Source organism: Lepisosteus platostomus, chromosome 21 (genome assembly GCF_059453375.1).
Source record: "Lepisosteus platostomus isolate fLepPlt1 chromosome 21, fLepPlt1.hap1, whole genome shotgun sequence".
NCBI classification, from domain to species: Eukaryota; Metazoa; Chordata; class Actinopteri; order Semionotiformes; family Lepisosteidae; genus Lepisosteus; species Lepisosteus platostomus.
This window is the reverse complement of record NC_142631.1, coordinates 17,426,763-17,440,690: the sequence shown is the minus strand read 5'-3', so window position 1 is coordinate 17,440,690 and position 13,928 is coordinate 17,426,763. Positions and strand designations below refer to the sequence as shown.

Sequence of the window (13,928 nt, the reverse complement as noted above, 5' to 3'; positions counted from 1 at the left end):
TAGTAGAGCTCGTCTGCACACCCCTTTCATTCTGTTAAATGTCTGGGGGAGAGTGCTGTTTTGGGAATTTATAAGACTTTCATCTTATTATCCTCTGCCACAGGGAGTGATTCTGGATAGCACCACTTGTGCAGATCTCTTCCATAGCTGTGTAGGCTCCTGTGAGGAAGAACCACATTCACATGGTACTCTGATCCCCACAGCTGAAGCAGTGAGCACAACGGAATGTATAGTGCTCACACTCATCACCCCTTTTCAGATAGTACCTGTAACAGGAGAGACCCCATTGAAGTTACCCATAGGAACAATGACCAGGCTGAAGTGATTCACCAGTCACCTGAGGCACGTGTGAGAAACGTCAGCGGTGATCATGACTCTCCTCGATTTGATTCACCGTGATGTTTTCTCTCCTGTTGTCTTTATGTATTTGTTTTGTTGGGCGGAGTGGACTGTGTTCTTTATTGTGTGTACTGTATGGTTTTCAGTACCAGAAAACCCACAGACTTTTCACCCTTCCTCATTATTTTCACAAACCTTTTGTTGTCTGTAGACTCACTACTGAGACGTTACTGTTTATTTACAGATATTTTATTATTTGTCACTTTATGTGATTATACATAAGGTACAAGCTGTTTTTACATGATTTTATAAATAAAAGACATATAAACAATCTTTTGTTTAGAATACTATTGTTCAAATATAGAAATAATTTTAATCATACAAACTATGATTACTTATGCGGTTCTGGTGATTTAAACCAGACAGTATAAAGACGTAGAATTCAAACTGATCTTCCTGGGTAATAAAAATACTTTTTAAAAACTTTGATAACTTTGTGAGTACTCACTCACTTTGTAAATACAAAAGCACAAACACAGAACTTCATTTAGACTGAAATCTTAAACTCATATATGCTTTCTTTTTTCATCGAATCAGCTGTCATTGTTTTCAGGTTTTGTTGATTTTTGAAATTCATGAGCACTAATAATCTCAAGCCAGTATGTAGTTATGAGCTGTGGATTTGTTTAGAAAAAAAAACACATTAGATCATAGCATGTTATACCCCGACATGTACAACACTGGATTCCCTGCTTAACTTCCCCTACAAACACATGTGAAAGAGATGACAGCATACCTTCTCCTTCCTGCATGTCCCCTCTCTTATTCATTTCCAGCCACCTGGAAAGTCAATTTGTGAATCACGTATCTTATCAGTCCCTCATGAGCCTGATAATCAGCTCTTCCTTGTTAGAAACTTCAGTAGCACTGTTTTCATGCGCACACTAGTTTCAACAGAATATTTTAGCAGCTTTAGAGTAAGGAAACTGCAACAGATAACTGCGTCTGGCTAGAACGATCAATATTTTTGGCACGTGCCAAGGGAGGGTACTGTTTGTTGATAAATCCTTCAATGGCGCTGATTAAGGAACTGAAAATTAATGACTTTCTGTATCTGGTATGTCCTAATGTCAAATATAACAGGGAACCTAAGGAAAAGTATCATACTGTATCTTGGTTAAGTTATTTCTGAGGAATACTAAGCACGGAAGGGACTTGCTACATTTAGTATGTATCATCTTAGAAAAATAAAATTTATGGACATTGATTCAATATTTATGGCATTATTTGGGTTAACTGAATTTGCATTACTGACGACTGACACCCCTGAGTAACTGAGCGGGCAGGCGTTTCTTTCGCCCCTTGGCATGGCGTGTTGCGCCACAGCTCCCTTTGTAGTACTTATACGGCAACTTCTCATGGGGTGGGCCTGAAGGAAAAAACGGCCGGAACGGAGTGACCGCGGACAGCACCGATTCAGTCACTTTTCTCGCCGCACGCTGGCAGAAGAAAAAAACAAACGGCCGGGCAGGACCCGAGAGGAGACGATGTCATGTAATGACTCATGACTCAATCTGTAATGAGTAACTCCCAGCACTGAGCAGTCCTCAGAGAAGAGAGACATTGTCCGGAGTCTCCACACCTCCAACGGCTTCCAGCATGAAGGACTCGGACGTGTGCGGACACGGCCCGCGGAGGGGGCGGGGCCCAGTGTCCGGGCGGGGGCGGGGCCATGGTGGGGGCGTGTCTCAGTGCCCTGGTGGGGGGCGGGGTCCTGGTGGGAGCGTGGCTCAGTGCCCTGGCGGGGGTCAGGGCCCTGGTGGGGGCGTGGCCCGGTGCCCTGGCGGGGGGCGGGTCCTGGTGGGGGTGGGGCCCGGGCGGGGCTCACTTGAGCCCATGCTGGCTCTCGTGGTGTCGACGCAGGTCCACCTTGCGCTGGAAGCCCTTGCTGCAGATCTCGCAGCCGAAGGGCTTGAAGCCGGTGTGCTTGCGGCTGTGCGTGATCAGGTTGGAGCTCTGGCTGAAGGCCTTGCCGCACACCTGGCACTTGTGAGGCTTTTCCCCTGCAAGGACACATATTATTATTATTATTATTATTACTATTAATATATATCATACACACATATAATAGGTTGGATTCCTGGAAGACGGTAGTAAACTATGGAAGCCTTTAGCAGTGATCCCTTACAGTTATAAATTTAAGTTTGACACAGGTACATTAAAAGCAAATTGGAATATATTTAAGTCACAAAAAAGCAATTCATTCCAACAGGCAGGAATAATCACCCTATTGTTCAGATTTGTAAAGCACTCATTGGAGATAAGTTTAATTTTGCTTTCCAAAGGCTGCTTTTCAACGCCTAACTTCACTCTAGGGAAAATGGGTATGCAAATGAGCTCCAAAAGATCTGTGATAAATGTGTTTTTTATGAGCAGGATTTTCCTGCTGCAAAAAAAATATTACCTTTAAATGTCTTTGAAAGCGAATGGTTTTGCGCGCCTGAGAACTGGTAAAAATAACCCATGCTTGCCTGTGGATGTCCACTGGTCTGCAAAAGCCCTACACACAGTCAGGAGGTATGACATATGTATGCCGTGAGCATCATTAATTTAAGTCTCCACTGGCGTTTTTCACTGTTTTCACAACTTTGTCTTTGTTAATGGAGCCACAGTTCCGTGAGAAGAAAGCCAGGATCCACACTAGTGTGCATTCACTCCTCTGCACAGCTGCGTGTAGGAAGAGGTGCCCCAGGGCAGGGCAGCAGGGTGGAGCAGTGGTCAGCACTGCTGTCTCGCAGAGCTGGGGCCCTGGGTTCGATTCCAGACCTGGGCTGCTGTGGGTGTGGAGTTTGTATGTTCTCCCCAGGTTTGTGTGGGTTTCCTCCCACAGTCCAAAGACATGCTGGCAGGTCAACTGGTTTCTGGGAAAATTGTCCCTGGTGTGAGCGTGAGCGTGAGCGTGAGCGTGAGCGTGTGTGTGTGTGTCTGTCCTGTCTTGTCCTGTCCTGTCCTGTCCAGGGTGTGTCCTGCCTCGTGCCCGTTGCTTGCTGGGATAGACTCTGGTTTCTCAGCAACCCTGAATTTACACTACTGTTATACCTTGAGTGATGTACTATACCCTAGCTGCTACAGTGTGCCCGGTTGGTGGGCGATCATTGTGATGGACCCAGGTGCTCTCTTGTCCCCTTGTTGACTATGAGCCCAGGGTCAGCCCTGGTCTAATGAGCTGCTGTGGCTCCGATGTGGAAATGACCTACTGTACTTTTACATACATATTATTAACAGTTATTAAAAGTTATGTTAACAGGCCTTATCGCACTCATCCTTAGAACCTTAAATCTTCCTCCTTCATTCTGTGCCTTTTAGGAAGAGTCGAGATAGAATGAAATTATAGAGAGATAAAAAAAAAACCTGAATCTCTGGAAGCCAATATTCTGCTTTCTCTGCTGATCTGAGGAAGAGGTTTCTTTCTGGTGAAGGAGTGTAGTCCCCTCCGCAGGAGACATCGCACAGCGACCCCGGACCGGACTCACCCGTGTGGATGTAGGTGTGCTTCTTCATGTCGGATTTCTGGTGGAACCGCTTGCCACAGTACTGGCAGGGATAGGGCCTGGTGTCGGAGTGGATCAGGAGGTGGGTGGACAGCGTGGAGGAGCGCTTGAAGGTCTTTCCACACATCTTGCACTCGAAACTCCTCTCCTGCAGAAAAACACACACGCACACACTGTAGAGGAACCCAGCAGCTCTCCACGCACCGACACTGGGATTTCGAACACAGACTCGAAACCTGTGTAGTTTAGCCTTTTTTCTTTGCAAGGTATTAGGACTAAAAAGCACGGCAAACCGTTAGATCTGTCCTGTTATATGTAGGTGAAAGCACACGCCCCAAGAACAGGTGTTTCCTTACTGCTACGGGCAAAATACACCCAACCTGTTCCTGAGAGAGATGTCTATCTCCTTTCATCACTCCAAATAGAGGCCAAGAACTACAAAATGGGAGACAACAAATCCTGTTTCCTCGGAGGGTGTGGAAATGGCTTTCTTGGGCCACTGTATCGGAGGGTCATCGCTTCAGCGGTCCCTTTGGAAAGGCCTTCAGCACAGAAAGGGGCAGCCAAAAGATGAGGATGAAGAAGAAGGAAAAAATGACACTATCTTGGATGAAAAGAATGAGTAAAAAAACGTAAGGAAAAAATAACTGCAGCAAGGAAAGCAGGAAGAGATGGGGAAAGAGAGACAGTAGCACAAGCGATAGTGACGGAGCTGCGCGCAGGAGGGGCAGGTGGGCGTTTCGGCTCGGACCTGTGAGTGGACGTTCATGTGCTGCTCCAGGCTGACCGCGTGGCCGAACGTCTTCCTGCAGATGTTGCAGCCGAAGGGCCTGGTCCCGCTGTGGGAGCGCCGCACGTGCACCTCCAGACCGTGGGGCGTGGAGAAGACCTGGGGGAGCCGGGACAGAGGCAGGGGCTCAGACACCGGCGGACCCCACAGACGGCACGCGGCCCAGGAGCCCCGGCGCGTCTAGTCTAGAGAGCAGCCCTGACGACGAGGGTCTTGTGAATGGGGAGGTGGTGCCTTATTCATGTTGCGGAACTTCATTCACGCAATTCTGCCAACTCACGGCGGGAAACAACTGGCGGCGTTTTGTGGAAGTAAAGGCTGTTGATCGTTTTTCCCTCACAGCTGTCTGGCTCTACAGTTGAATCATTCGGCAGCCGTCAACGAGTGTTTCGGGTGGGTTTGTGAATATCGTACACTATAGCGACATCAATCTGTTCAAAATCAGCATTTAAAAGTAGCACTATTACTAAATGGGAGCAGTAATAGAAGGATAGACGGTATTGTACATCCTGGGATAATAGCAGGCTGTCATTAAGGGAAAGGATTTCGAGCTCTTAATCTGGGCAAGTGCTGGCTTGTCTCTTGTCGAGCAGAATGGGGAATTTCTGCACCGTTGGTTGCGGATTTTACAGAGAGGTGGCGACCTGCCAGGACACACGCCCTGGTAGCTAGCGTGCGGGGGACTGTGCCACTCACCTTGTTGCAGGTGATGCAGTGGTAGGTGTCCGAGGTGGGGGAGTAGTGGGTGCTGCAGTCCAGGGCTTGGGGGTGCTCCGGGCTGCCCTTGAGGTGCGCCCCGTACAAGGTGCTGGCGTGCTGCAGGAGAGAGGTGGGAAAGCCGCAGGAGAGCTGGCGGAAATTGTAGGCCGGGTGCAGGGAGTCCCAGGGGAATGAAGGCTTGTAGTAGGGAGGAGACGGTAGCTCTGACATCTGGGCCTCTGGCAGACACAAGAGAGAGCCGGTCAGCTTAATGTCACCATCACCCCTTGTACGTGGAGCGACACGACCCACGAGGAACAGCATCACCCCTCCAGGAAACCCTTATTAAAGAGCTGCGGTCTCACAGGCTTTGGCTATACCAGGACAGGACACCACTCCCTCACAGGGCAGACGGACACACCAGGGCCAGTTCTCCCAGACGCCAGTTAACCGAGCAGCATGTCTTTGGACATGCACTCATAGGAGACCCATGCCAACGGTTGGTGAAGATACAAACTCCACACAGCCAGCGCTCCAGGAATTTAGCCCGCTGAGCTGCCCATATCTATGTGCTTCAGAATAAAATAGCACGACTGTCACTGTGGAGAGCTTTGCGGATGCAGCCCGCAGCTATGGAAGAAGCGGGTGTCCCCTGCGCTCAGGCGGTCTTACCCAGGCTGTGGAAAGGATGTGCGGCAGTGCCCGAGGGCGCTGACACAGGGTCACTGTGGGCTGGCACGGTGTGCTCACCGCCCTGCTCCTGCTTGACGTAGGGATAGCTCGGGACAGCGTGGCCCAGCGGCTCCGCCAGGGGCACCCCCTCATCACGCAGAGGAGGCGGTCCTGCAGATTCAAGGAGCAGAGACCTGATCACAGCTGCGGGAGGGGGAGACGATACCGCAGACACGCAGGCGGACGCGGCACAGGCTGTGAAATCTACCAGTCTCGACCTGGTGAGGCAGAAACCCTTCAAGATGGACTAATCTGCACTGGGGTTCTACAGGGCCAGACACTGCACTGGGGTTCTACAGGACTGGCACTGCACTGGGGTTCTTCAGGACCAGACACTGCACTGGGGTTCTACAGGACTGGCACTGCACTGGGGTTCTACAGGACTGGCACTGCACTGGGGTTCTTCAGGACCAGACACTGCACTGGGGTTCTACAGGACTGGCACTGCACTGGGGTTCTTCAGGACCAGACACTGCACTGGGGTTCTACAGGACTGGCACTGCACTGGGGTTCTACAGGACTGGCACTGCACTGGGGTTCTACAGGACTGGACACTGCACTGGGGTTCTACAGGACTGGCACTGCACTGGGGTTCTACAGGACTGGCACTGCACTGGGGTTCTACAGGACTGGCACTGCACTGGGGTTCTACAGGACCAGACACTGCACTGGGGTTCTACAGGACTGGCACTGCACTGGGGTTCTACAGGACTGGCACTGCACTGGGGTTCTACAGGACTGGCACTGCACTGGGGTTCTACAGGACTGGACACTGCACTGGGGTTCTACAGGACTGGCACTGCACTGGGGTTCTACAGGGCTGACCACTGCACTGGGGTTCTACAGGACTGGCACTGCACTGGGGTTCTCCAGGGCTGACCACTGCACTGGGGTTCTACAGAACTGGCCACTGCACTGGGGTTCTACAGGGTCAGACACTGCACTGGGGTTCTACAGGACTGGCCACTGCACTGGGGTTCTACAGGACTGGCATTGCACTGGGGTTCTACAGGGCCAGACGCTGCACTGGGGTTCTACAGGACCAGACACTGCACTGGGGTTCTACAGGACTGGCCACTGCACTGGGGTTCTACAGGACTGGCACTGCACTGGGGTTCTACAGGACTGGCATTGCACTGGGGTTCTACAGGACCAGACACTGCACTGGGGTTCTACAAGACTGGCACTGCACTGGGGTTCTACAGGGCCAGATGCTGCACTGGGGTTCTACAGGACTGGCAACTGCACTGGGGTTCTACAGGACTGGCACTGCACTGGGGTTCTACAGGACTGGCATTGCACTGGGGTTCTACAGGGTCAGACACTGCACTGGGGTTCTACAGGACTGGCCACTGCACTGGGGTTCTACAGGACTGGCACTGCACTGGGGTTCTACAGGACTGGCATTGCACTGGGGTTCTACAGGGTCAGACACTGCACTGGGGTTCTACAGGACTGGCACTGCACTGGGGTTCTACAGGGTCAGACACTGCACTGGGGTTCTACAGGACTGGCACTGCACTGGGGTTCTACAGGACTGGCACTGCACTGGGGTTCTACAGGGCCAGATGCTGCACTGGGGTTCTACAGGACTGGCACTGCACTGGGGTTCTACAGGACTGGCAACTGCACTGGGGTTCTACAGGACCAGACACTGCACTGGGGTTCTACAGGACCAGACACTGCACTGGGGTTCTACAGGACTGGCCACTGCACTGGGGTTCTACAGGGTCAGACACTGCACTGGGGTTCTACAGGACCAGACACTGCACTGGGGTTCTACAGGACTGGCACTGCACCTTCGCCTGCAAACCTCTTAGCTTTAAAAGTGGGACTGTATTATGAGCTGCACCATGTGTTATTCATCAAAGCTGTAAATACTGTACGTTTTAAGGTTGTCTTCTTTTAAAAAATGTGAAAACAATGGAATATTATATTCAAATATTCATTCTTCTCACAATGTTGTCAAACAGCAGCCTTGCTTTAACATCCCCCGTTGCAGCCTGACCTCGAGTTTTTCCCAATTATTATTATTATTATTTTTTTGCTCTTTCTTTAGTTTCAAGAAAAGATTGCTTGCAGATTACACATTCTGTAGCTTTAGGGAACCTTCTAGGAAGGTCTGCAGACTGGGACTGTTTCAACGCAAGACGTTTACAAAGGCATTACAGGAAGTCAAGTGGAGCAGAAATCCATGCTGGTGTGTGTCACAACGCCGTGTCGGACTGGTTCTGGACACCTGCCGGGCTAGATCTGGGATATGGCAGGATTGAACGACCTTTATTTGAATAGAACTCATTTGCATAGCCGTGGTACCTACCCTAACCGCTCTCCCGCCCCACGATTTCCATGAAGCAGAGCCGCTCAAAGTAATCTAAGCCGGCTCCAAAAGAAACAGGAGCCCGGCTGTAGCGAGTTTCACAGTCACCGCAACACGGCCTATCTCCTAGCCAGACAGGTGTTCGTGCTGCTCTGACAGATAGCGCGCACTAGAAACAACGACATGTTACAACAAAACATCGCCTGTTTGCTAGTACGATAACTTACATTGAGCGCTGCATAATCGTTTTTTTTTTAAGAAATCACGTACAGCCCAGCATGTGAATTTATTCTTTATGGGTAGTTTTTTTTTTTCATGTGACTTGAGTACTGTTGCGCCCTCTCTCGGGCCGAACCGAGGTGAGGTTTTTCAAGAACCGTTAACGGCGTTGCGCAATTAAAAAAAAAAGTTCTACTCAGACATCGCCAATATGATCTTAATTATTATTATTATTTTGCCTTTGACGATACAGAAGCTATTTTGAAACCTGGCAGCGGGTGCGTTTCAGTTTGAGGTTTTCAGGAGCCGAGTTCTGGCAAAAGAAAAGCGTTCTGAACACGAAAGGAACAGTCAAATTTCAAAAGAAATAAATTGTAAGCAAAGGGCCGCATCGTCTTTCCAGGTTTATCCACATGGCGCAGCCCTGTGCAGGGGGCAGCGCGACAGCGTGTTGTGAAGAAAACCATAAATACGAGACTGAGTCTCTGCCGGTCTTACTCTCGCCGTGAGTCTCCGCCGACTGCTTGTCCGCAGTGCGCTCCTGGTCGACAAACCGGCGCAGGTTGTGCGACAGACACCGCTTGCTCTTCACCAGGAAGGACCGGGGCATGGCAACGCTATCTGTGGGGGAAACAACACGCGAGACCAGGGGTTACTGTGTGTACCGGTGCACCGCTCTGGACCTCGCATACCTGTAACAACGGAGAGGGGAGAAGAGGGTATAAGGACCCGTGGGAACAGGATCGAATTGTACAGCATTCCTTTGCCACCAAGGCGAAAGCGCGACCACGACTTCCACATGCCTGATGTGCAGTGGCTATCTATTTCACACGAGTCGATATGGAGTAAAATTCAGTAAAAGTGTCTGTTCGCCCGCACAGCGCAGATCCTGGGACGTTGTGGTGGATTCTGAGTGCGAGAGACGAGGCTGAACTGACCAGAGGGACGACGGACCTACAGTATACAGGGGCAGGACTCGGCGGGCATGACCTGTCTGTTTACATAGACTGGTGAAGACTGACCATGTATAGACCGTGTATATACATGTATAGACACCGATTATTCCGAACAGCGTGTCTTGGGACTGTGGGGGCGAACCTGCACGGAACCACGAAGAACATGCAGACTTCACACAGAAGGCGCCTCGGGCAATCGATCAGAATCACAGCCAGGGACTGTGAGGGGAAGCTATCCGACACGCAACATGAATAATAATAATAATAATAATAATAATAATAATAATAATAATAATAACAGGGGTACTGTTATTCAAACCACGGACTCTGAACGTTATATCATAATTAGTACAGTATCATAGCGAAATTGAAGAACTTTGGTTTGTCTAACAATACACCACTAATTGTAGGATTTCCTTTTCCTGGCGTGGGTCAGTGAGTCTTCAATACTCTCCCACTTCAATATAATCAAAGGCTGATTAATCCACTGTGAGCTTCATTTGAATTGGCCTCTGCACCAGTTACACTGCAGGTGCGTTTGAGACCACTGATTCAGACAAGTATCGCCGAAGACCTGACGTTCCCACCACACAGACCGGGCGATTCCACACTCATTCTGTTTATAATGCGATGCTCTGCTCTTCAGCGCACAAGTCTCGAAACCTCCCGGTTATTCTGAAAAAGGTTTATTGGGAGGCTGAATAATGAATGACGGTAGTATTTACATGATGAAGCCCTTTACCCGACATTTTCCTAATCGACGAAAACAAATCAAACTAAAAAACGTCAACGCTTTTTAACAAAATAAGCAAATTAGTTTCAGTGCTCCCGCTGATCCGCCCATGTACTGTATTTGCACTGTGTTGTTTCAGGATTACAGCACCGTAGGAATATGGTGTAGATATAGGCTTCATGCCCGTGCATTCTGCCGAATTAGAAGACCCGTAACAAGTGACTTAATATAAACGCTGTGGTTCAAATGAAATAATTCGTTTATATAAAGCTGTATAAACTTTCGACTCTCGAGGTAGGGCTAAAGAGTTTTAAAAGTTAATTATGCTACAAATAGAACCTAAGACTACAACTTTTTTGGCCTGTGTACACTTAACATATTGCAGAAAAAGATTACCGTTTCATTATATAGCATTAAGACCTAAAAAGGTCAGAATTCTGCGATTTTTAAACCACCCAATATTTAAACAAGTTTGGTAATACAACTCGTTAGTTCTTTCATTTGACGTGCTATTGCAAGACCTTTTCCTGAAATTAAAGTGCAATTAATTTACAATCGTACAAGAACGGGATTATAATCAGTTACCGTCGCATTTTTAAGAAGCTCACAAACAACAATTTAGATGGTCGGTCAGGCCAGAAAAGTTAAAGCAGATTGATTTACAAAAAAAAAAACAGCTTTATCAATTTCCATTTCAGAAACTAATATTGGATTTCCAGACGTATGCATGAAACATTTCCAAAACTTCAGAAGTATCGAGTAAGAAGACGCTGTATAAATGTACTACATACACATGAAGTGCATTTCACGCTTGTTATCGAATTAATTAAAAACACTGCTGATTATCGCTCGCAAACCTGGTCATATATTAAGTGCGTAGTTTTACCACAGTGTCCCTTACTGGGAGAGCATTTCTAATTAGCTACACTGGAATCTAATGAAACTATAATACATTTTCCTCTTACCTTCACTGCAGAAAGTGTCAAACGAAACCGGCTCTTAGCTGTCCGTTTCTCTTGCCCGCAAGTTTTAAATTACTTTTAGTTTTCCTGGCGGTTAATGTCTCTCCTTCCTCTTTGAGCGGGGTCTTGCGCTGTCTTAAAATCCCGTCTTCAAATTCAAGCCTCTGTCCTCGGCTGCCGTTTCTCCTCCCTGATTTCCAATCTGATAAATTTGTGGTAGAATCTGACTGTGCTGATTCGACCAATGGAAGACTGGTACACAGGAGAAATTTGCTTATACTGGGAAAAAAAAAATGCCTTGATGAACGCATGACAAAAGCTCGCCCAAACCTGAGGAGTCAAACAAAGAGATTAAGAAAGAAAAAAAACAACTTCGTTTCTAGTTCTATACCAAAAAAAAATGTCACATTAACATAATAAAATAAAATATTATTATAATAAGATATCACCATATAAATAATTCCCGAAGACATATTGTTACACTTGAGAAACCCTCATTATGAAGTAGAAGATAGGCTTGATAAACACAATAAAAGGACACACAAGGACTGGCCCGAGTGATGTGGTACGCACTTGCGAGTGTATTATTTTATATGACGTGATACAAACACGTTATAGTCTTTTTTCCTCTCAAAATAACAACGAAACAATTCGCATCTTTTTTCTTCAACGAGAAACTCCGTTTGGGTGTGGGTTTAGCCAGAAGAAGTACAGCAGTTGATTTACAGAAATTCAAGTATTGTGTAGGGCTTGCCAGTCGGAGAACATCGGTGTATTTAAATCCACAAATTGAAATGAGCTTAAAATAATCATATTGCCATTTTTTGAACTATGACATTATCGGTGCATTGCACGGTGTATCCTCAGTTGATGAAGTGTGATCTGAAATCTACGGTACAATATATGTTCATTTTTTTTTCATTATGATGAATTATTTAAATCAAATATTTTCCCCTCAGGGATCGAAACGTTAGCTAATTTTTCCGGTTTCTGCCGCTCCGCTAACGGGATTTGTTTAATAAACGTCCCCGGAAATCCATTTTTGCTTAAAATAAATACACCCAACCAGTATGACAATCTTCCTTATGAACACAAGTGCGCTGACGAGCTGTGTTTATGGAGTGTGGTGGTTATTGACATCTGTGCATGCACACTTCTCGTCCTCGTGTGAGTTCACAAGAAATGGAAAATGCTGTCTTTTCGAAATAAAGCCTCATAGGAAAGAATGATCAATAAAATATTCTTTCATTTATTCATAATGTGTCAACGAGCATTCTAATTATTAACGTCAAACGACTGGAAAACGAAATATTTATTTCGTATAAGACTTTATTTAAAAAAAAACACATCCTTTAAATAACGGGTGCGGGAGAGGAGCTGATCACATTCCTACTGCACTACGCCGTTTTCCACTCAGGCTCGCCGAGGAAGGGGCAGGAATGCACTCTGTGCGTGTGGGATGTTGAAAAAGGGTCATTTTCTCCCCGGGGTGATTTTGAATGGGGTGGTTCACTCTAGTACAGTGAATTCGTGCGCCATCTGGTGGCTAAATCGTGCAAACGCCGTCAACCCGCCACGATTTTACAGCCTGACAGTAGGTTGTTCATGCTTCTAACAAAAGTAACGCAAGTGTAAATAAATTAAAAACATACAGACGTTTAAGGCTACCGACGCCACTGTACAATGAGCGTATTTTCCCATTTCGAAAGACCAGAATTGTTTTCTGACACGGTTTTGCCTTGAAACCCAGAATAATTATGTGAAAGCCACTGGACACCTTAGCCTTTAAAAAGATCGCAGCTACACGAGAGGTACTAGAAACAAGTGAGTTTGTGAATGTTTTAATTCTGTTACAAGAGGAAAAAGGAGTTTGAATGTGCCGGTATCAATTCCCCGCTGTGACAGAATACCCAGGGGTGCTCATGATGGTGTAATGACAAACTGTAACCAGTAGATAGAGCCCTTCCCTTTAGGAAACAGATCTTTACAGCCAGCGTTGCTCAGTCTGCTGTTGCACACAGGATTTACAGTTACTGTTAAAAAGAAAACATTAAGGCGTGTTCTTTTATGGTTTCCAGCATGAATCTCCTGGCCAAAGCATTTTCAACTAGGACCCTAGGGCCTGTGGGAGTCTCCTGGTAAAAGCCTCACAGTGCTGGGGCCCTGGGGTGCTGTCTGTGTGGAGTTTGCATGTTCTCCCCATGTTTGTGTGGGTTTCCTCCAGGTGCCCCGGTTTCCTCCCACTGTCCAGAGACCTGCTGGTGGGTTAAATGGCTTCTGGGAGAACTGGCCCTGGTGTGAGTGTGTGTCTGTATCTGTGTGTGCCCTGCGGTGGACTGGCGTCTCGTCCAGGGGGTACCCTGCCTGGCGCCCGTTGCTTGCCAGGATGGGCTCCAGCTCCCCCAGCGGCCCTGAACTGGATGGACAGATCACGTGAGTGGCAGGCTGGGCTAGACTGTCGCTGTAGACCGTGCAGTTCTGGAGAGGAAGGCCTTGTGTAAAATAAAATAGAGGGCATCAGGCCACACTATTTACAGACCCAGTGATGTGGAAAATCCATCTTTCAAAAGGTGATGCAGTGACTGAACCAGACGTGGGATTTGCGCTCGGCAAGACTCGCTAAAGAG

General features: G+C 47.6%; 1 protein-coding gene across 2 annotated transcripts; it reads right to left on the bottom strand.

The window, feature by feature from the left end:
- Positions 1–570: 570 nt before the first annotated feature.
- gfi1b (growth factor independent 1B transcription repressor) lies at positions 571–12,697 on the bottom strand. 2 transcript variants are annotated; one of them, XM_088614941.1, is made up of 8 exons: positions 11,875–12,697; positions 11,305–11,580; positions 9,149–9,271; positions 6,052–6,222; positions 5,377–5,618; positions 4,642–4,779; positions 3,873–4,038; positions 571–2,402 (listed from the first exon to the last, which is right to left on the bottom strand). In XM_088614941.1, exons 3-8 carry the CDS (start codon positions 9,258–9,260, stop codon positions 2,224–2,226), a joined length of 1,008 nt encoding a protein of 335 aa, XP_088471067.1. In that variant the 5' UTR covers positions 9,261–9,271; positions 11,305–11,580; positions 11,875–12,697; the 3' UTR covers positions 571–2,223. The 2 variants fall into 2 exon arrangements, with proteins under 2 accessions (XP_088471067.1, XP_088471066.1); XM_088614940.1 differs by having other exon boundaries at positions 11,305–12,697.
- Between the last annotated feature and the right edge of the window lie 1,231 nt (positions 12,698–13,928).

Excerpts from the sequence above, each read along its gene's own strand:
- gfi1b (XM_088614940.1), bottom strand. The coding sequence starts at position 9,260 with ATGCCCCGGTCCTTCCTGGTGAAGAGCAAGCGGTGTCTGTCGCACAAC. Across the intron at positions 4,780-5,376 it reads ACTGCATCACCTGCAACAAG|GTCTTCTCCACGCCCCACGG; the intron begins GTGAGTGGCACA and ends CGGCTCCCCCAG. Across the intron at positions 4,039-4,641 it reads ACATGAACGTCCACTCACAG|GAGAGGAGTTTCGAGTGCAA; the intron begins GTCCGAGCCGAA and ends GTTTTTCTGCAG.